The sequence below is a fragment of the Cinclus cinclus genome, chromosome 9, assembly GCF_963662255.1.
Source record: "Cinclus cinclus chromosome 9, bCinCin1.1, whole genome shotgun sequence".
Classification (NCBI taxonomy): Eukaryota; Metazoa; Chordata; class Aves; order Passeriformes; family Cinclidae; genus Cinclus; species Cinclus cinclus.
In genome coordinates this window covers 3650173-3673803 of record NC_085054.1, presented here as the reverse complement: position 1 = coordinate 3673803, position 23631 = coordinate 3650173, and the positions used below count along the sequence as shown (strand labels likewise).

Here is a 23631-nt window from a genome sequence, read left to right as displayed (position 1 = left end):
GAGGAATTGTGTGGAAATTCACTGAGGAACGATCATGCTGGAGAAGATGGTAAAATTCTAACAAGTACCTAAACTGCTGACTTCTTCCAATACCTTTTGCTCTGCCGGGTGGTGTACTCCTTTTTAAACCAAAATAACACACTAACACAGCTAATAGCTGATACTGATTTCCTTTTGCTGCAGAGTTGTAGTTGAGTTACAGTACAATAGTAGAGAAGAAATTCACATTTCACTCAAACATCCCGAGGTAAAGATCAGACCAGGGCTGAGCATGATGGATGGAAGGACTAATCCAATTCTTTGATGGCTTAAGAAAGCCCTTTTCCATGTATCTTGTCTCTCTGAATGTCCAGGCACATATCAACAAGACCATCAAACCATGTCAACACATTCAGTTAAATGAAGTAAAAGTCATGAAACAGAAAATCATCACTGGAACTTGTTAAAACAACAAGGTCCATGAAGCCACCTAGAAGCTCTCCACAACAAGGACTAGTTTGCAGAATGAGATTTTTTGTTCATGAAGCAACAAAATACACGTACTAAATCTAAGCAGAACTCTGTTCAGTTTCTCCTCTAATTTTTTTCTTACAGAACAGAGAAGCTTTTTGCCAACTTTCCTATCTGTAACACAAAGCAAGGGCAGGGGAGAGATGAGAAATTCAACAAATGAAGCAAACCAAAAAGCTGACAACGTTCAGAGCCCGTGGGACTGCATGAGCTGACACCCACCCAGAGGCCACCACTGAGATGCACGAGATGTGAAATGCCAGCCACGGTATTTACTAAATAAAGCAAGATCCAGAAACACAGACAGCAGATCTGCCCCTGAAAGGCAATATGGTGAAGACCTGCTTTCTTTTCTGGAAACTCTGACTCTATTTACACACAGGCCAAATGGAAGAGAATTCAGCCATCTCCCCTAAGACTTTCCACGAAAACTCTGCAGCAGCAAACGCTGCCTTTGACATAAAGGCATTTGTGAAGTTTCATGTAAAGTCAACCATCCTATGTATTTTGTCTGTTAAAACAGGTTACTGTTTATTTTCTAGAAGCACAAATTTAAAGTAATTAACCTCTGCAACTACATGCCTAGCAGCAAGTACAAGCTGTGAAAAGTATTTAATATATGTAACGTTTAGAATACTTTTACACTGAAAAATTAAAGAAAATACACTTTTAAGATCTCTTAGGAAAGAAAGCTTACTGGGGAAAACTACCTGTTTAGAAAAAATTGACTGTGGGCTATTTAATATAGATTTTCTTTTTCCAATGTATTACTAAAAGAGGAAAACACTGAGAGCATATATTTATTGGCTAGTTTAATATCTTAGATATTTCATTACTGCTCTGGGCCAAGACTTTTAAACAAAGTTACTGATTTAATTTTAAATATGGTTAAAAATTAAGAATAAAAAGAGTATTCTTTAAGGGAAAGAAGTTTCTTTCCTGTGGAGTGTTTTTTAACGTACATTTCTCTATATTTGATACTTTTTACTTCTCTCACATTGCAAAAGTCAGAAAAAAATGTCATTTTTGATCTTCAGTTTATGAGATCTTTTTTAAAAATAGATGAATACATATATCAAAGGTATAGAAAGAAATCATGCCTGCAGTGGGCAAGGGCTTATTTTGAGCTGAAATTTCTAAAAGCCTGTTTCTAAAAGCCTGTTCAGAACTTTTTTCCCAGGCCAGTAAGATTAGCCAAAACATTTATACGTTCAAAGAAAGCTAAAAATATCAAAACAAAACCTTTTTTCTTCAGTAGGCATGAAAATGAAAGACACTTTTATTGTTGTTCTTTCATAAACAAGTTTGCCAAATTATATTTAGTTTATTCTCCTAACCTGCACATATAACTTCTGAAGTTCAACTTAACGTGTGGCATTGCATTTTTACAAAGATTTCTGAAAGTGCACATGAGCCATTTGATAATCCAAAATGCTTTCTCCCAACCCTTCCCTTTCAGACTGTCATGTGGAAACATCAGGGGGATTATTGCTGAGTGTTCAGGAAGAAAACAAAGACAGCACGAAGCGACAGAAAGGAAGAGCAAAAGGGTAGCACAAGCAGCCAGGCACCACCAGGGAATGAGGAGAACATGCTCTCTATTCTGAGACACCCCAGGAACTATGCTTCAAATTCCTCCTTAAAGATAGTTTTGAAGAGCCTTCCCTTCTTTGCTCTTTCTTTTAGCGATCCTAGTTATTGCAAGTTATTAAATCCAACTTCTGACAACACAGTGTTGATATTTAATCCTTGGAGCGAGTAGGTATGAGGAGGGACTCACTCTTTTTTCAAACTTGATATGTTTGCTTTATCTATATTTTAGTGTAGGAAGTGAAAAAATACTTTGTTATAAAGTCATTTGTCTTCCAGCACTTTCTAAGATACCGGACTCAGTAATCAAATAATCTAGGGGGAAGCTTCAGTAATCTGCAGCAGGGAATGCTTTCTCTCCAAATTGCTGCTCCCACAAGAGATTCCTCCCACCCCAGCAGCCTTCTCTGCCATCACCCAGCCTGCACTGTGCCTACTGCCAACTCCTACACTATCTGAACTACTCAAACATTTGTGCCTGCCTCGAAGCACTGCATCCCAAAATCCTAGGAGCATAAGTACACAATTTTTCAAAATTAAAGCACAGAATAATAAAAGCAAACATTTGGCCTGCGTTTCAACAGATGATTGCAACAATATGAATTTTACAGATTAAAAGGCCAGAAGGCAAGTGAACCAAAAAATGTATTATTGTTGTCATGGTTTAACCCCATCCAGCAACTAAGTACCACAGTGCTATGTGCTCCCTCTCCCTGAATGCTCAATCTCCCTGCTCCCATCAGTGGGATGGGGAGGGGAATCAGGAAAAAAAAACATCTAGTGGGTTGAGCTAAGAATAGCTTATTAATGGAAACAAAGTCAAATATACTACTACTATCCACAAGTGATGCCCTATACCATCAGTCAGTTGCTCACCACCCACTGGCTGATATTCCAGCCCACCTCAAGCAGCAATCAGCTCCCCCAGTTTATGTCCTGGCCATGATGTTCTTATGCCCTTGGCCAGTTGGGGTCAGCTGTTCCAGCTGTGCTCCCTGATGGCTCCTGGTGCACCCTCTCTCTGGCAAAGCACAGGGAACTGAAGTGGCCTTGACTTAGGGCTAGCACTACTTAGCAACAGCCAAACCATCAGAGCGTTACCAACACTGTACTCGTACCAAACCCAAACCACAGCACTGTGCCAGCTGCCAAGGAGAAACTGAGCACTGTCCCAGCCAAAAACAGGACACTGTTAAGACATTCATTTTAAACAAATCTGGTGACTTTTTGAGAGTTTAAAAGCAGCCAGAGTATAACCCAAGAAGTTCAAGAGAGGCTTCCTCCACAATCACACAAGCAGAAATGCTGAGAACCAGCTGTCCAGTAAAGCAGAAATTAACTGTTCACTTTCTTTCAACAGTCTATTCTGAGAAGCATTCCTCCCACTGTCTTCCATGTAGTCAAAAGGAAAATGACAGAATGCAGTTAGCTGGTAGGGACCACAAGCTCAGATACAAATGAGCAGAGGAAAAAAAAGAGCTATAATTTTACTATGAAAACCAGCAAGTAAATCCCCTAAGTTTAGGTATGTGATTTCAAAGACTGAAAGTTTTGGGAAATAATCTCCATTGGTTTTCTGGTAAAGTAAGTCTCCAGAATTTAGAATTGTAACAAGTCACTGGCTGCCTTTAGGAGTCACCAGTCTGTACCACCAGATTAGCAAAAGAGTCATTTTGACAAATCAATCTCCCCAGAAACAGCCTGAACTAATTCATCTTCAGCAGCAGGCAGACCACACTGCACAAGTGTCAAAGTGAAACATTTCAGGTAATAAAAACCTCTCCAAAAGTTTGCAGAATATGAACTCAATTTTAAGAAGGCTGACAGAGTGAATGCTTATCCATGATCAAAATCAGTAAGGTTGTTGAAGAACTAACACTGAGCAGAATGATGGAAGTACAAAAGCAGCCAGTTGCATCCAAAAATTTATCCATCATGGATAGTTAAGACAGCATTTAACTGAGGTGCACAGAATGCTAGAATGGAACAGAAAATGTCAGGAAAAGGTATTATTTTCTCTCAGTATGTGAAAAGAGTAGGAAGAATCCAAAGGAAGTTAAGACAAATAGAAGACAAAACAAACAGAGATGACATTTGTAAGTTGACAAAAAATAGGGATCTATGGAAGAATCAAATCAAATGTCAGAGACAAGAGTGTAAAGGAAGTTATTTAATAGATATATCTGCTGTGAAAAATTATGTATGGTTTAGAAGTCTGAAAGTCTGTTCATATTTTCCCAAAACATTTTACTTAAAAGTTGCCTTTTAAGTTAGAAGTAATGTTTGTGAAAGCTCACTCTAAAACTGATGATGCCCTCAAAAGCAACAGTCAATCATAACAAAAAAAGACCTCTTTATTTTAAAAAAGTGAAGTCTACACTCTGCTTAACATCTTTGATTCACTGAAGGCTCTTAATATTTAGCATCCTGGTGTGTGTGTCCTAATGGCAGAGATACAACTTTGTTGTTCACCTTGAAGAAAATCTTTAGAGATGGCAGGAAGTTCTAATAAGTTTCAGAATTTTCAGAATGTAACAACAAAGTAAGGTTTCATTAACACCATTATTCTAAGTGTGATAGTTAAATATTAAAAAAATAGGGGAAAGCTGTAGTATCAAAAAGTCCAGTTGCACAGTGTCATGTTACAGAAGCTATAACCAAATTCTAGTGACACTCCAATTTCTTTGTTAATAACATACAACAGTTGTTACAGTACTACACCAGGGATGCTTTGTTTTAACTGTGCACCTTCAAATTTACATTAATAGACTATATTATCATAACCTGCTGTAAGTTTAGATTTGTGACTTAGCATTATATAGAAAACATCATAAGCCTTTCTATACCAGCAGGTTAATTCCTGCTCTGCTTATCCTTTTGGTCCCATGACTTCCTTCCAATGGTCAAAAGTATTGACAGAAGTTTATTCAACACTTAATTATGAAAATAAATACCACAGCCCTTAAAAAAAGCACATTAAAACAACAGCCTGTATAATTATTACAAGAATTAATGATCAAAATGGAGCAAGTTTACTGACAAAGTTATTCACAACCAGTAGGAAAGACAAGAAACCAATAGCAACCCCATTTGATTCTAATTCAGGACCTCCAATCATCAAGGCACACAAGTTCATTTAATAAATCCCACTAAACTCAATTAAATTCAGGCAAACAAGCTTAAATCCCTTCCTGATGCATCCTTCTGATAACAGACTGCACAAAGGTCTCTAAGTTATCTGGAAACTGGGACAGAAGGTGACAAGCTGTTCCACAGTTCTTACAAACAAATGAGTTCAAACAATCCTTTGTTTCAGCAAAACACTTGAACAAGGACTTAGGTTCCACGGACTCCACTTGAAGTGAAGCTCACATTTACATGATTTTTTCCATCAAGGCCAGCATGAATTCTAAAGAATCATACTCACTCAGGTCTCTCATAGCCGAGGCTTTCTCGGATAGACCACGCAACCTGGTAAGGGGAGGTTTGCTCTGAATCCTCCAGCTCTTCTCCACTGTCTTCAGACCAATCCAGCCCTAAAGGAAGTGAAAACGTGGAAATTGGATGAAAAGAGCATCCACCTCATATAAGCCTCTGAGCAACCTTTGGCACAAAAGATGAATGTATAGTATAGCTGCAAGCATAATTACGTTTAATTAAATCATGCAGTTTTTTTCAATTATACAGGAAAAGCTACAGTAACAGCTCCATTACAGTGTGCAATAGCTTGCACTGATTTTTGCCATAACTGAGTTTTCCTTTTAAAATCCTTACTGTCTTCTTCATTGATAAACAGAGGAAGAAAAATCACCAACTATCTTACCCACAGAGAAATACTAGTTTTCATAGCCAAGTACAAGGTAAGAGAGAAGTCCCTGTCATTAAGAACTGACTACTTGGTAAATTTTAATACTATATGATCTAAATAGGCCAATTTCATTTCTCTTTATATTCTGACCCCTTCTCTGTGCCAAAACACAGAAGAATATGAAAACTGTAAGACATGGCAGCATGGACAGAGATAAGATACACAGCTACACAGGATGTTCCTCTGCTCAGTCCCTGTAATTGCCTGCCAAATGCACATATCAGCATGAAGAAAGAGCTAAAGGGAGAGAGAGATACAAACTCCTGCCTTTTCACCAAGCAGCATGTTTTCACTTAATGATGATGCAGTATGACCAATTTACAGTGTGCTCCAGCAGCCTCAGTTAGTCAACCTACACACAGCTGTTGAACAGGACAACCAGAAAGAGGCCAGTAAGTTCTCAGATGGAACATTTTATCTAGAACTTCATAGTTTTTTGGTTTTTTTTTTAGTTTTTCCTCCACTCTCTCCCACATTCAGTGAAATTCTTGCCACTTTCTTGCAGCAGGTGGGACAAAATCCCATTGCTGCATTTACAAGGTAGCATTTTTTGCTTTTTCATTTTGTTGTGTACTCCTTGAAAATTGATAGATTTAAGGAGCATTTCATTGTTGCTAAAACTGAACTAAACAACTATATTTGAGATGATTCTGAAGTCACATGCCTTGATTCTGGGAAATGCATCAGTATTTGGTCAAGCACTTTCTAACAAGAAAATCACTCTGTGATTTTCACTGATCTCACTGTCACTCTCTAACAAGAGTTAGACATACATATGCTTGGAATACAGTCATCAGGTAACTCTTCATCACATAGAACCAGCACTTCAACATGAACCACAGGTAACAGAAACCCACACTTTCAGGAACTTCAGCACCCTAAAAAATTTATTTTTTGTTTTTATTTTTTAAGACATGCATTTAAACTAAGTTAAGATACCTTAATACATTTGATAAAAAGACAGAATTATACTTTCAACTTAAATGTTTATTTTTCCTGTTGTCTTTTCCACAAAGAAAACTTCATCATTCCATAAGGATGTCTGCAATTGATAGCCACATAACAAACTGCTCACCCAAAATTTAAAAACAAAATCAGAAATTGAGTTGTTTTGCTTCTCCTGGGCACTGTAAAAGGAAGGAATAAAATCTAATCCAGATTCAGCTGTTCTGACACTGAAGACTGCAGTTACATTCATATCCAATTACATGGCTCTGATGTTGGTATGCATAAAACTGGCTTAATCTTTTGAAAGGTTGTGTACAGTCATCTCTAGTGCTGCTCAAATATAGAAAAGAAATCCTGAAATCCTCTAAACTGGCATACATAGTCTTTCATGTTAAGGCCAATAATGACTAAATAACAAATAAATTTTCCACTATCCCATAACTAATATATAAATTCCTTTACTTTGCCAAATATGAACTGTTCTAAATGTATCTACATAATTATGCACCTGCCTAACAGTACATGTATAGGTCTAACTGGTTTTTATTACTATGCCTCTTTTTTTGGAACACGTATTCTCTTCACCACTTGAGAATGCAGAACATTAAGCACAGAAAGGGATCTTTCTACAGTCTTTCAAAACACAGGTCACTTTCTAAGCTATTGAGGTCTGTGACACTCAGAAATGCCTCTGGAGTTGCCATTCCTCTAAAGACCTCCACTATATATAGGACCATCAAAACTTTCTGAAGTTTTCTGAAAGAACAATTTCCTTTGGAGACATGCTATGGGATGCTAATTATCTCCTGAACAAATAGTCAAACTATCCCATGAGTACCAAAGGGCAGATGTTAACAGCAAATTAAGAAAGTTAATTGAAATAGCAAAAATTACAGATGTTTGCAATTAAATAAGACATTATATAGAGAATGGCTGGACTTATCTGAAGTCCTGTTTTATTTTAAACATCATAAACAGTGCTCCTACTTATATCACACAGATTCATATTTCCTTTTCCATGCCAGTATTTTACTTGTTAGAAATGTACCACCTAAAACTGAGCAGAAAAGTAACTTGGGAGGGTGAGGAAGATTAAACAGATAGATAGGTGTGCCTAGATCTATACTCACAATCAGATAAATCAGCCACAAGGTCAGTTGCCTTTTCAAAGTTTACAGAGCACTATATCATAGCACTAATTTGGTTGTATTTGCTTATATTTCCACAAGCAGCTATTGATTATTATATGTAAGGGAAGACTATTTCTGCACAGTATGCAGACAAGACTTCACCTATCCAACTACCTTCTGTAACAATGCTGCTCTCCTGAAGTGGTATTTTCATTTTCATCCATATTCTATGCATAAATAGGGCCCAGCCAATAAAAATTCTCACGTGTTCCAATTTTCCAAGTGAGTCAACTGGAATTTCAAATCTGCAGAGACTGATGAGCCAAACTGCCAAACTTTTACTTATATTCATCATGTCACATGCACTTACCACACACCTAATGTTTCAATCTAACTTTGTCCACTCATGTAGGTACCAGCAGCGTCACCTTTACCACACGAGTTGCAAACCTTCTACATGAGGTCTCCATAATCCAAACGCTTTCTGCACCTCAGTCTGATTTCTCAAATGGTTAACAGAACATTAAGAAGAATAAACAACGAAAACGCCACAACAAATTTGTGATGGGTCCAGGCATTTCCTTCACAGACAACAGGGCCAAAGAAAACGCCAAGAGATTACCTAGCTGAGGGTTATTTTGTAAGGACCGCACAGGAATGCGGGACAGGACTAGGATGACATTCCCCTTTAGTCTTTTGGTTTCAGATTAAAAAATACAGCTGCAGTGCATCTATTACAGACTCACCTAAGTGAGGAAACAGATCAGTGTCCAGCTGCTGTTTTCGAGTGCACAGTTTCACCAGTCTCTGGAGCCGGCTCACGCAGGACGAGTGTGGAGAGAAGGCTGTGGCTTTCATGAGGACCCGGTCAGTCCTTGGCGGGTCCGTGACAGGAGCCCTGGCGGGTGGCAGGAGGGGCAGAGGTCTCTTGTGGGACAACTGCCGCGCTTGTGCTATAGTGTGTGTGGTGGGTGCCACTCCCTGCATTGGTAGGCTGGTGTTCAGAGGTTGAGGTGACTTGCAGACTGTGCCCTGCGGTAGCCCTGTCGGCTTTAACGACGCTGATGAAGGTGGCAGATGGGAGTGCTGCTGCTGCAGAGGCTGCTGCTGCAAAGGTGCAGGAATGGGGCTAAAGTGCTCTTGGCGAACTTTTAAAATCTCTGTCTCTCTCTGGCGCTGCCGGTTTTGAGCCAACTTGCTCTGCAACTTTTTCTTCACTGCTGCCCCTTTCTTTAGGTCATCATCCTCCTCGTTGAAAGCAAAGGGGTCTTCTAATTCTGCCTCCAGGTAGTGGAGAGGAAGCCTTGCCCCTGGAGGGGAGAGGGACATCCCATCCAGTCCATTGGGCATCTTCAAGGCCAGGGTGGGCACTGTCAGACTGAAGGCCATAGCATCCATCTGATGCCTGACCTTTACCTCCTCTATGGGATCATTCTTTTTCTTCCTCTCCTTTTTCGGTATAAAGCCAAGTACCTGCAGGTGGCTGTTGCAGTACCTTTGAAAAGTAAAAGGAGTCAGTTATTAACTAAACTTCCGTAAGTAAAATCTGAAGACAAGACATCACTTAGGAGAAACCAGCACACATCTCAAACAAATACAAACTGAAACACAAGAGGTTTTATAAGAATTTATAAGAGGTTTTATAAGAATACAGCTGCTTCTAATACAACAAGTAACTGTGGTGCTCCCAAACCAGCAGGAAAAGAAATTACTCAAGTGACTATTTCTAATCTTAAGATGTAAGATTCTTCATTCATTACTCATAGGAGAATCACATACAATCGTTCAAAATCTTAACTCTCTAATAGAGTAAACAGTCAAAATCCAAAGTGAACAAAACAAATGGACAGTCTGATACATAAAGCAGCAAGAATGTAAGCCATTAGCTGATCAGTTCAAAAGCTCCTAATAAAAATTACATTGAAGACTACTTCCTTTCATTTGCCCATTCTTTCAGTGGAAGTAGTTAACATTTTCATCAATGCCCACAATTATTATTACTATTATTTATTTATTATTATTATTGTTGTTAAGAATTCCACTGTAATAGGGAGCAGTTTCTTATAAGGACAATCTCAGTAGGTATCTATCTGCTACAAAAGATCACTATTTCCACTTAATGAACAAGGAGCATAAAGACTCAAACTCTGTTTTAGTAGTTTAACATGATGAATTTTGAACCCATAGGACTAGCTGAATATTCTTAAATAAAAACCTAGTTTAAAACAAACTCTCTGCTGCTAGAAAGCATTTACACAATGCCAGAAATATGTATAAATGAAATCCACAAGCATGGATTTTAAGTTCTTGTAGCATGAAAAACTTTCAAAGTCATGCTATTACAAAAAAAAAAAAAAAAGCAAAAAGGTCTTTGAAAATCTGTAATGAAAGTAAAAATAATTACAATTTATGCTACAGATAACGTACTAAAAAGTAAGCAATTAACTTTCATTTGATTGGAACCAGCATGTGACAAATTTAGGAACCATGATGTGATCCTTTTCCAGTATGCCACAGGCAGGCACTCCTGCCTCTGTAGAACCCACCAACAATCAAAATTTTCCCTTGCAGAATCCCACCTATAACCTACAGCTTATAGATGACCAAAGATACAAAGAAAGAGTGATGTCTGTATCAAGGTAATTATGGACAAGATCATGAAATACCCATTAAAGTATTCTTTAAAATCTGATCTCTATGAATCTGAGAACAATAAGTTTAGTCGAAAAAATAAGTTAAAATTATATTATTTCTGGTCTTCATGGAGCAAAAAATGGCAGCCCAAAAACCCAAAGACAACCCCCCAAAAATGTTTAGCACTTCAGTTTAGTCACTATCAACTTGTCAACCCACTTCTAAACAATCTGTGAACAGCTCTAAAGGGTCCTTAAAAGGGAAAAAAAAGAGAAAGCAAATTCATATATGCTTTCTCTTCTTTAATGGTCTCCATACATGTAGCTTCTTGAGAGACCCACACTCCTAGGGTTTCACGAAGAAAAGGCTGAAAAGTGCTGCTACTTATTACTGCCTAAATAATTTCTTTATTACATTATGTTGTAAATAATAAATAAACCTAGATGAGGCAAGCTAAAAGACAACAACTTGTGCAGTCCTTATTAGAACACACTGGAATACTGTAAATTCACACTGAGACATGCACTTCTAAAAATAAGATTATATAATGAGGGCTCAACAAAGCTTCCCTTAAAGTTAACAAGCACTGTTTCCATATTTAAAATTAAGCCCTTTAATATTTTAATATTTTGTTTGAACAGTTACCACACCATTTTTAGTATGACTGAAGAAAAACCCCAATAAACAGACTAAACAAACATAAGGGAATTCTTTTCCCCCTTATGCCAATAAGAAGAATATTTTGCTCAATACAAATACTTCCTGTATATTGTTCAGAGCCTAAATTATTGTCATCCTGTGCTTGTGCTGATGTGAGGAGGTAGAACTGTATAGTCTGCTTTCATTGCAAAAACAGCAAGAAAAGAAATAGAAAAGGTGACTAAGTCTGTGGAAAGGTAAGAAGCTTGCTAAAATTCTCTGAGTTTTGGGCTATTAAGGGATTGTCTTGCTCATTTAACTCTAACAGAAGCATTTCTATGTGGCAGAGAACAAAGCTTTGGCTCTTACAGCTGACCATACTGTATCACTGAGAGCCAGCTGGCTCCTCTGGACACAAACCCACAGATGCCAGGGTACAACATTTGGATTCCAGTACACACTGACTTGGCTCTGTGCTTTAGGCTCTGCTGACTCCCTGTCTTCCAGTAAAACCAAGGCTGCTACACCTTGCACTATCAGCAGCAAGAAACCAGGAAAAACCAGGAAGAGCAGTTCAGCTTTCTCTGGGTAAAGAAGACAGCAGACAAGTAGTTTTGGCTAGACATAATTCTCATTAGCACCACTGCAGCCTTGACCTTGTCAGGCTCTTGCTAGTCCTGCACGCAGCCAGGGGGACATGCACCCACATTTCCTAAACTGGCTCTGACTCCATGCAGTGCTGCAGAGTCTGCATTAGAAGTTCAAGCTCCACAGAAGTCAGATTACTGGGAAGACAGGACTTGAACCTGCAAGTAGCACAGTGCTTTTCACAAAGCCCTGAGCATGAAACCCATTTGGGTTAAGCTGGCCCTACAAAAGCCAATTCTGACGAGCCTGTCTTAGAGGCTCAGTTCATCACTTCTGTAACCTGTCTGTGAGTTATGCTCAGCTGACAGTATATCACAGTAAGTATCTAACACAGGCTTTTTTTCCCTTCCCAACCAGTGCCAAAGGCACTTATTCTGTGCAGGTAAGGTCAAATGACGTCCACACATATGCTGGGTTGATATCCATTAAAATTATCATAACATGAAGCACACAAAATGTGATGAGCTCTGAAGACTTCAGCTGGACAGCTTCCTACATCCACTGGCAAGAATTCAGACAGTGAGGTTTTCTATCTACAAATACATTCTGCTTCTTAGTTCACCCTGGTTTGGTATCAATTTCCAGCATTTACTTAAAAGAAGATCCAAATAAACTCAGGAAGAGCTTGTATATTAACAAAATATTTGAAGATTCTCTAACATGAGGAGAATTAGAGACAAAATAGTGTTTAACCCATCTAAATTGTAGCAAACCTGTATTTACAAATCAAGTTGCATTTCATTATCTTTGTGTGTATTTGGCTAAGAAGGAAGTAGGAGATGTATTCAGAGAAAACAGATATAAAACCCATGTGTGTATCATCCCACATATATATATTCTTTAAAAAAACAAGACAGTGAATAGAAAAACACACCAAATAAGGCAATGAAGTCACGCACTATTAGTAGATTTAATTTGTAAAATGTTAAGGCTTAATAAGAAATCAAATAACACGGCATCGTATTATTGATAATGTGGCACAAAGACAGTGGCTGGTAGCATCTCATTTGTCTGGGGTCAAGTGATAATTAAGAATTATCTGTGGACACACTACAAAGCTTTTGGCAAATAACACATGCAGCTTCTTGAAATACTTTTTTCAAGCCATCTCTAAAAGTATAAAAGAAGATAGCTGTCAGAGCATCATACAGCCTGCTTCTGATCACGTACAGTTATGTGTCTAAAACTGTGACAAAATGACCATCTGACAGTAATTCTGTACTCAGAAAAAGAAAAGCTATGAGTGAAGAACTCAGATACTGCAAACATCCTTATATTGAACAGAGGGTGAAAAAAGTTTTTAAGAAACAGATACAGGTTTGCCTGCCAAAAACAAGAAGTTTAACAACCACAGTCTTATCACTAGCATTCATTAAATGTTATTGTTAAAATTAAACTCCGCCCTGAGACAAGTCTTTTAAAATATTCTTTCAAAATATCACGTCCTCTCATTTGAAATTAAAAGTTTAATTTCTCTTTCAGACACCTGCTGTCCTCTTCAAGTACTGTAATGCGACACTCGACATGCAATTGAATTATTGTAATATAACATACACCAGATGTCATGACCACACTTCACTTTAACTTGAGAAAAATCAAAAAGAACAAAGTGTGAACTCAATTCAAGGTGTAAAGAAAAATCATAAATTCCATGGGAACACAAGATGTAAAATAGTGTCATTAAGTATTATTACTTCTATTGTTTCTCAGTATGACCCCTGGTAAACAGGAACTCTCTCAGTCAATTCTTGCATCTGAAACTACAGCATACCATTTGTGCTAACAATTTCTATGATCATTTTTGTGAGCTTATTTCCAAAGAGTCTCAATCGTACAGTAGCAAAGAAACACTCACTGACTGTCAAATTACAACTTGAAGTTATTCATCTTGTGCCATTTGAGCATTTGCCCTACAGCTTTTGACAAACATTCATGTTTTTTTCTCACTTCATCAGTCTCCTCAGCTGAAATGGCAGGTGAAGTGTAAGTTAATTTAGAGCACAGTCCAACTGTTGTTTCAGACAAGAGAGGGAGCTGTGAGCTGAGAAGGAAGTTAAATGTAGGGCACAGTGGGAACACTGCTAATAATGCAAAAGGGTAGTGAATGGCAGCTAATAATGTGAAAGGTCAGTGAAGAATGGCTTGATTTTTTTGGCAGATTTTGTTCATATTTTATGTTTAAAAAAGCATTTCTAAGAGAACAAACCTCAGATAGTTAACACACACATTGATTAAACATTATGTTACTGGCAAAACCAGCAATGACAGCTCCAAAAAATAAAGTCATGTATAGATGGCAGACAAGATTAGACAAACTCTGCTTTTCAGCCCAAGCAGCACCAATGAGACTGGTGTTCAGGAAGTCTTGAAGAGCAAGGAAGAATTCCCTTGAGCTTACAGTATGGGCTGAAATTCAGGAAATTTGCTTTTAATTCCCAGCTATCAACAACTTCAAGGACTATATTTTGCAAGGAATTTAATACCTGGGCAGTCTGGGCATCTTCATTTAGGTAGGGAAGGGGAGAGAAATAAGGGAAGCAAAATAAAAAAGGGAGTATGAGGCACTTTCCCAGCTGGCTCATCTGTTATCAGGTAGTATTTATTTTATTCCAGTGAAACAACACTACAGGTCAGTACCAAATCACCAACACTGAATTGTAACTCTGGATTTGTCCCTGTGTGTCACTGCTCCCCATGTCCAGAAGATAAGCATTTTCAACTGCTTGTCCTGAAAAAGCAGATGGAAGTGTGCTTAAGGCACTGCTGGCTAAACAAGCAGGCCTTTCTAAGAGCATGTACTGTGAGTGACAAAGCAAATGAGTTACAACAGCTGATATTGTGTAGCAGATTTGATCCACAGTTTATAGTGAATTTGAGAAAAGCAGTGAACTCTTCCCCTAAACTTCCTTGGGATTAAGTTACTGCCCTCTCGCTGACTACTTGACTCCCACAAAAAAAAAAAAAAATCAAATAAACTTTACTGGTCATACAACAAAATCTTCAAAGGAACATCCTGGAATACAATTCACTCAGACCAGTTCCTCCCTCATCCTGAAACCAGTCAGCAACTTAAATACAGCATCCCAGCCACTTCCCCCTTTGCAGAGAGGAAATCACAACTCACCTACGGTCCTCAGACTTGGGGATGGGGTTGGTGCAGCGTTGGCTGTTGTACTTGGCCACATATTCACATTGCTTGAAGGGGGCAGTCTTGTCCTCCAGAACGTGTCTGATACAGAAGGCGTAGCCGTTAAGTCGCCTCTGCTTGCACAGTTTGGGGCTATATGAGCACAAGGGCTTATTGTCAACCTCAGAGAAGTGTATGTGTTTGCCTTCATACATCACGTGACTCTATTCCTTGTGAACATCAGCTGAAAGAACCAAAATATTGAGACAAATCACGTAAGGGAAGAAAAAACTGCATCCAGTTCTAGGCTGTGTGTTTCATTTTGGCCAGAAAGAAAGACCCAAAACAATACCTGATTTTAAATCTTCTGTACCATGTCAGTGTTAAGAGAGAGCCCCAAGGACACCACTATCCTGGAATGATGATGAACCAAGATGAAGCAGATTGTCTAAGGAAAATATCAAAAGGGTCCATGTCAGTCAGAATAAAACAGATATTACTACAGTAAGTCAACAGGCACATGCAGTCAGCAAGCCTGTGGTTCAGCTAGCATCCAATAAAACAACAGCACAATAGTTTTCAATCAGTAGTCACAGATCTTTGGAAAACAGGAAAGAAATTACCAGGAGAAAGAAAATTCTACTGCCACCACACTTAAATCTCTTAAACAGAACTTCACTCATCTACCAGAAAGTGATCAGAAGCTACAAGTTGAAAAAAGTTAAGTGTCAGATTAGATCACTTACTTTCATAAATCAAAGGTGCTTTTTTCCCCCTAAAGTAGGTTCCTACAGTGCAAATCCATGCAGCCATAAGGTACTTTTTAAGTTCCCGACACTGTGAAGGTCTTTGGCAATCATCTTTTTAAAAAACAAACAAAACCCCAAACCATCCCAAAGTACTTTTAAAAATACAAACAATACATACATTCTGCAGCTACTGTGATACACTAAGCTCAACCTGCAAAAGGTAGTTTTTATTCAGAAAGGTCATCCTGAAGCACTGGCATGAACTCTTTTGAACACTGTGTATTCGTTCAGTACTCAGTTCAGTTTCATATGTGTTATACACCAAGGAAGGGAATATTCACAGAGGTGATATTCAGGAAATAGGTAATAAATTAGAGGCATGTGACAAATGTACAGATTACCACCTCAATGACATTACTTGTTCCCGAGGCCCAAAATGGAAAGAGTAGAATTGCAAGGAGGAAGCCTATACAGACTTGGCAGGAAAGATGTACTTTTCTCTTGTAAAAGTACAAGCCTCCACTTTCTGCTGTAAAAAGAATACCATGAGAAAATGACAAAGCACTATCACACTGGGGGATTGAGAAAAACAATTTTAAGTCACTAGGGCAAAACAATACACCCTATCCCACAGAGTAAACAGCATAAATCTGGCCTTCATTAGAATATATCTAGCTGTAGAAGCAGAAAGACGGAAGAGTACTAAAAGATTTTAAAACATACTTAAAATTCTTGGAACAGCTGTATATGCACACATACAGCATACAGAGCGCACAAATGGAGACAGGTGCTACAGACTGTAACTACTGCAAGCAACCTGAAGGCTGGTTTGACAATAATGGTAATTTTGTATTTGCTCTTGATACACATTTTCCCTTTCCATGCACACAGGGGAGCAGCCACCCCCAGAGGCAGGGGCCTCACACTTTGCTAACACCCCAGAGCCACAACATAAGCAGACACCTAGTTCCAGTTCCAATCACCTTTCCCAACTCCTCTCAAGGCATAGAAGCACATACAGTACACGTCTATATATACACACACGAAATTAACCAACGACTGGAGTATGACTTCCCACAACACATCAGAATTAAGAACAAGAAAGTTCATTGTTGACTGTGCCCTTCAAAAAGACAGAATGGGAAGAGGGAACAATTTCTTCTTTAGCATGTTAAGGACCAAATAGTCCTTTCAGTCACCTTGGTTCAGGCAGATACTGACATACCCGTCAGTATCATTCAGCAACAACGTGAAGAAAAAACATAAATCCCATGGGAACATGACCCATACAGGAACTGTGGTCACTGTATCCCATATGTTTGAGAGATGGACTCTTCTATTACTATGGCAGCAAAAGTAATCAAATGAATCTTAACTACTTGCATCTCACACACATAACACTGACAGAAAGCCTTCTGCTGGAGAGTCTGCTTCTCTCAGTTTATCAAAGCTTGTGTTAGGTGGCATACTAGACTGGACATAAAACTTGAAAGACCAAGTGTATCTTGCAGCTGGGGTGACCCACGTGTTGCTCTCTATTTTCACCTGGTCTATTTATCACGTTCTTTTAAACTACTACTATCATGCTTTGCAGAGTTTCTAATGGATCACTAACTTTCTCCTCTTTTGCACAACCCAGCTGTATTTCTTCTCTGAAGGTTAGCAAGCAACAGACCAAAGAAAAAAAGTTCCTCAGGATGGTTCCAAAGTAAACAGTGAGAAATGCATACCCTGTGCACCTCCGTTAAGCTTCTTTAAAGAAACTACTCCACAGTTCCCAGCCAGTATAATCCTAGATTTATTCCTGTGACCACAGTCTTATTTTTGGATTTAACTCACAATTAAGTCTCATTTTTGCATTTAACTTGACTGTGTCAAGGCAGGCATAGTATTTCATTTCTCACTTGCCTGAGAGATACAGGACACAAGGACAACGCCATATGAAACATTCACACAAAAATTCTGACAGTAATCCCCAGGAAAACCAATGAGCATAAATATGAGTTTTTGGGTATATATAGACAAGAGAAGCTCAGGCAAATATAACCATGTTAAAAATCCTGACAGCAACCAATTAGTGCAACTACTGTGCAAGGAACAAAAAAGCAAACAAACACAGTAGCCAACCACAGTTATATTAAAAAACAACAACACAGCAATTTTCTCAAACTTGCAATTATATCTTTATTGATAGATTCTGAAACAGACTCCCCAAAAGACATGCCACTATGTGGTACACTGCCAGGATCAGAGACTGAAGTTGGACTTATCTAAAAAGAGCTTCTTTATTTCTTTACTTCCATGGCATATCATATGAGAGAGAGTGTTTGTATAAATATATATATATAAATAACAAAGACACTTAAATCTCTTAATTCTGATTTCATCTGATGCAGTGTTTTATTTGTAACAATTTACAGGAGTTCTTAACAGCTTTTTGCTGCTACATAAAAAGTAGCACAAGCATGGAATAGGCACATGTCACTTAACTGAAGAGAACTGAAACTACACTTAGCTAAATAGTGGGTGGGGGAGAAATTATTTTTGTCCCACAGGATTCAGTAAGAGATGACGGAAACATGGACTTCCCCTGGAAAAAAACAAATGCTTATGCAGCTGTACTTCACTATAAAAAATATCAGAATACAAAATTTTCTGGAAGCTGTTTTCAGTTCTGCACTTATACTCTACATTGAAGATGTAGGAAGGTTCAACAGATAAAAAAATTATGCCTACATGTGCTCAAGCTAACTTTAGCCACAATCTGTGAATGAGAAACCAGAAGCTGCTTCTTGAGGAACCTAGATTTTCCTTAAACAACTGATTCTAAATAAAAGATTTTGAGCTAGTCAGAAACAACAGGGCAAAGAACAGAAGGGAATCCAAAAATGCGTGCCCTTGCCAAATGATGTAATACATGACTGAGGTTTAAAAAATAATTGTAGGGAATAAGGTAAATACTGAGCAGTCATGCCAGATCACACAACATTGCAGCTAGGAGTACCTGATGAAGTTAGTAAGAGATTGACTCAAAACATCAAAGAAATATTTCTTTATTTTCACTACTCACAGGTAGTGAACTGCTGGAGCTTGCTGTCACATGAGACTGTGGAAGCAGACAGTATCATCAGGTTCAAAAAGGCAATAGAGAAGTTCACAATAGAGAAGACAATGGGGACATAAGTAATGCACCCACTAGCATGACCAATTTAACAAACATGGATGGTGGAGCAGTAAGAGAAGAAAGCACAAAAAAAGTGTCCAGGCTTTCATGCCCTTCCTAAGCAGCATCACTGATTCTTACTGCCTGAGACAAAACATTAAGTTGGATCCAAGCTAATCTGACCCAGCAGGGTATTTTTCACATTCTTATGAGGTTATCACTAATATTTGTAACTTCATAACACATTCACTTCTTCCCTTGTCCCATTTTTTATTCTTGAGCAGCTGACTGGAAGAAAATCTCCTCCCTCTGGCTAAAGTCCTATCTGGACATGTGAAGAAGAGTAACAAACTTAGCACCCCAGCAAGGTTTTATAGCAAGGACACAGAGCAAAGTCACACTCTGAGAGACATCAGCACTTAAGAGCAGAGCTATTTGTCCTGCTGAGTGCAGCCACCGGTAGTCTGTAAGATAACTGAAGGTGGTTTGCACAATAACTGCAAAAAGAGAAATTAAAGATTTCAATACACAGAGGTACACACCTGTCCAACTGCCAATACCTACTATCACCCTCTGGAAGAAGCCAGCTCCTAGCTGCTTCTAGTACTGGTTTTTCAGTACAGGCATAATCAGCTCCCTGGCAGGGCACATCAGCTCCAAAGACAACACAGCTGTAGCTCTGCACTCCACACACCCTCTTCCTAAAGAGTTAAACAGTCCTTCAAGAGAGGCTGGAAAACAGCGCAGCAGAGCAAACTTTGGAGGATGATCTTGACTATAACCATACCCAAGTACCAGCATTATGTCATACAGTAATCTGGTACCTGACACCGTGAGTAGTCTACAGGGAAGTTAATGGCTTACTCACTAATAGAAAGCCCAAAGCTCAGGAGCCTCAACACTCAGATCAGTAATTTAGCACAAATGCTGTGCTGAAAATATTGGAGTATTTTAAATCATGTAGGTTGATACATTCTTAAACATATGCTCAGAAGCTGACATTCAGTGTACGTAAGACCCTTTTAGGCAATGGAATCCCCAAATGCATTGCAAATTGCAAGGCAATTATATGCTGGTGGTTAAAAGATGTATAATTAAGAGGACTGAGCTCAGAGCTTCACACATTGCATCCAAACAAAATCCACAACTGCAGAGGTCTTTACTGTGTTGTTTGCATTTGCTAATACTAGCCTAAATTTCATGTTAAATTACTCAGTGTGTTCATGACATCTCACAGACAAGGTACAATCATCTCCATATGCTCCCAAAAGTAGAACATGGATCTACAAGAATCTCAGCTTCTCCACAAACACAAATAACATAAATAGTAGTTTTGTCATTTCCTCTTGACCAAGAAAGAACAAGAACCTGCCACTGTCAGACCCATTTCCTGAAATAGAGCAAATACACAGAGTGCAAGATGTTTGGAAACATGGAATTTCATCCACTCCAAGATGAACAGAAGCTATAAAATTAATGACAAAAAGACACACACTTAAAGCTATTTTATACCAAAACTTTTAAATCATTATTAGTAAAAAGTATACTTCTCAGTATGAATCTAAAGCATTCATTTTTTCTATTTTATAGCAACTAATACCTCTCTTTGAAATGTTTTGTTCTATCTAGAGAAGCTGTACCACATCTAATTGTGATCAACACCACAAAGTTGTAACTTCTGTCCCTATGCTGTAATCTAACCACAAGTTTGGCTTAGTTCTAGACTTTAAAACAGCTCAATTCTCTACTACACTCAGCTACCAAACTAATTGTGGAAACAACAGTCTTTCTGTCAGTAAAAGCACTCAAACTGAGACAGAGAACACTGGGAAGCAACCAAAGACAACTACAAGAGTTCCTGTGCAGAATACTTCTATTAACTAGAGTACAGTCCTTACTCAGAAAGGCCTCTGAAGTGCAGATACTGCAACAAACATTCAAGTACCCTGACAGATCAAGGCATTCAACATGTTGAGATCTTGCAAGGTATTTTTAGTTAGCACCTGGAATCATATTTTGGACTACTTTTTTCATATGTTAAGATCTACCTAGGAAGAAAGAAGCAATATTGCCCTCATTCTGCCTTTTTAGAAAGCTTATTACTTCAGCTCTGGCAAAAAGCAGTTTACATTGCATAAAGACGTCCAATGTATTAACAGAAAAGCAGCAGAATGTTTTAGGCAACACTGGTGAAACAGATTATGTGTCAGAATGTACCACAATAAATACAGAATTAAACTTAAGCATGATTCCTAATAATTGTAACAGCTAGAGAACTTACAGACTTGTTAACTAGTTACAATCACGGGCAGAAAACAACTATGAAGAAGAAAAATAGAAGTTTGCTCACAAAATGAGGTTTTCACAGCTTCTTTTTGTTTTCCTACGCCAAATGAACTTGAGCAGGAGTTTTCATTTCAGCTGATTCACTGATCTGTACCTCACAGTACCTTAGAGAACACCTGACAAAGATAGCCAAAACCCTAAATACAACAAATATTTAAGACTTTGAATTTTAGAAACTTCAGAGGATTTTCAAAGAAAAAAAGAACTTATGTAGGAAAATTTGTACGTACAGCCAAGGGAACATTCCTACAGATTTCAAAAAAGTAGTTTCCTAAACATGGTTATTCCTGACCTAAGGTTCAAGATAAGCTCTGTATCTTTAAAGTCTTTTAAGCAAGGATTTCTCTATTTGAGAAGAAGTTCTCAGGCCCCAGTCCTGATATCACATCCTCACAGGGAGGTTGTCATCCATGCTTATTTCAATGTTTTTATAAACAGGCCTGGGTTTTGCTGGGATGAGCAGGGCTGCAAAGAGGTGGCCTTCAAATACAGCAACAAATGGACCCCTTAGGACACTGCAACATGACAGAAATGTACTTTAAAAGTATTATCTCAAAATATTAAAAGCAAAACTTTGAGATAAAGTAGAGCTCAAACAAACCACAACACACCTTGTGTCTGTACTTGGGGGAAAAAAAAAAAAAAAGTCCAAGTCTTTTATTCAGTCAAATAACAGATAATCTGCCCTTCCATATGATGTTAAACAAAATACCTTTGTCTTATTTTTCATCCCAATAATACAAAGAAAAATAAGCTTATCTTCTCACAATACAATATCATTTTTTCCTTCAGTAGGAATACTCAATATATAAACCAATAGAGCTTTCCACAGAGGAGCCTTTTAGCAGCTATAAGCTATTGGAGTTTCAGTGTGGTCTTACAATAAAATTTGTACCTCCTGATAATTTACAACACCATGAGCATGGCATAGGCAGTTCTATAGGACCAGGCCCTACACACAAATTCATTCACTCATCACAAAATACTGAACATCAAAATAACCCCCAGCACATAAATTTTGCATTGCATTTTTTTTTGTAAATAATTTTGCTTGTGTGATCTTTGTATATATTACAAACAGTTCATGCAAAAGGCTGAATGTCACCAGGTTGTAAGTGACAGCTTCATACAAAACACGAGTGCTCCAGCTCAGCCACCAGCAGTGGTACCTGGTGGGCATGGCCTGAGCATGAAACACTGCCAGTACAGGTGAGCCCATAGGGGAGGGCACCAGTCTACATGGGAACAGTGCATTGCCCTAATTTTGTCAATTTTATTTTTAAGTCTCCCAATCCTCAAAAACTAAAAGGCATTAAAATAAACCTGAGCTGCATGTTGCTGAGTAACAAAGTTAGAACTAACTCTATGTACTTTAATCAGATGGTGTAATATAAGGCTTTAAGGTGAGCATCACTGTCACTTCCAAAATTCATTTGAGGTTACTCGTACAAAGCCGTTATCACTTTGACCTAAGAGACACAGTAAGGAACATTTGACCAAAACGCGCCACCTCCCACATTAGAAACCGGAGCTATTTCACCTGTGCGGGGTGAAGCGCGTTGGTGGGTCTTCCAGTGCACTCACTTCACAACTACCAGACGTTCTTTTCCCTGAAAAAAAGGATCCTTTCATTTGCAGTCCTGGGGGGCAGCAGCACCTCACACAGAAGCCCCCAGCCCAGCAGGACCCCCCAACCCACAGGGACATGAGAGGGGGACAGACACAGCCCTTGCCGTCTAGGGGCTACCGAGGCGATCCCCTCCCCTGGCTGAGGTGCCAGCGGGCTGGGGCTCCTGTCCCGCTAACGGCTCCGGGGACAGTGGGGTGGCCGCGGGACCCCAGCCCGGCCCCGGCATGTGCCGGGGAGCGGAGGTGCAGCCAGGGTAGCCCCTGCCCCTCGTTCCCTGCTCCGGGGGCCGGCCCGGGGCCCCACGTGCCGGCAGCTTAGGGACCGGGGGGGAGGGGAGGGGGGGGGGCGCTCCGAAGGCTTCCCCGCACCCCCAAAACCACCCCCCACTCCCTCCCAAAAAGTTGTGCGGCGAATCCACCCGCCACCGGACCGGCCGAAGGGGGTCACCGACGGGGGAAAAAAGGGGGTACGGGACGGGCGGGGGGGAACCTGCGGCCGCATTCCGAGGTGCCCCCGCCCCGCCGGCACCGTCCCCACGGCCGCGGGCGGAGGGTGGGCGGCGGCGGCGGCGGGGGGATAAAGCACCCCAAAATCGCCGCCAAACTTTCCAGGCCGCGGCCGGCGCAGCCCCGCGGGACCGGCACCGCCT

At 39.4% G+C, this 23631-nt stretch overlaps 1 protein-coding gene across 3 annotated transcripts in view; it reads right to left on the bottom strand.

Annotated features, from left to right (window-relative positions):
* Positions 1-23294, bottom strand: part of INO80D (INO80 complex subunit D) — a 43944-nt gene extending 20650 nt beyond the window's left edge. For 2 of the 3 annotated variants that reach the window (XM_062498565.1, XM_062498566.1), the window contains exons 1-5: positions 22893-23294; positions 15447-15542; positions 15092-15338; positions 8793-9541; positions 5528-5636 (exon numbers count right to left, since the gene is read on the bottom strand). In XM_062498565.1, the coding sequence (XP_062354549.1) occupies positions 5528-5636; positions 8793-9541; positions 15092-15309 (1076 nt within the window). In that variant the 5' untranslated portion in view covers positions 15310-15338; positions 15447-15542; positions 22893-23294. Of the gene's footprint in view, positions 1-5527; positions 5637-8792; positions 9542-15091; positions 15339-15446; positions 15543-21356; positions 21469-22892 lie in introns of all 3 variants that reach the window. The other variant, XM_062498564.1, reaches the window with a different exon arrangement.
* Positions 23295-23631: the final 337 nt, after the last annotated feature.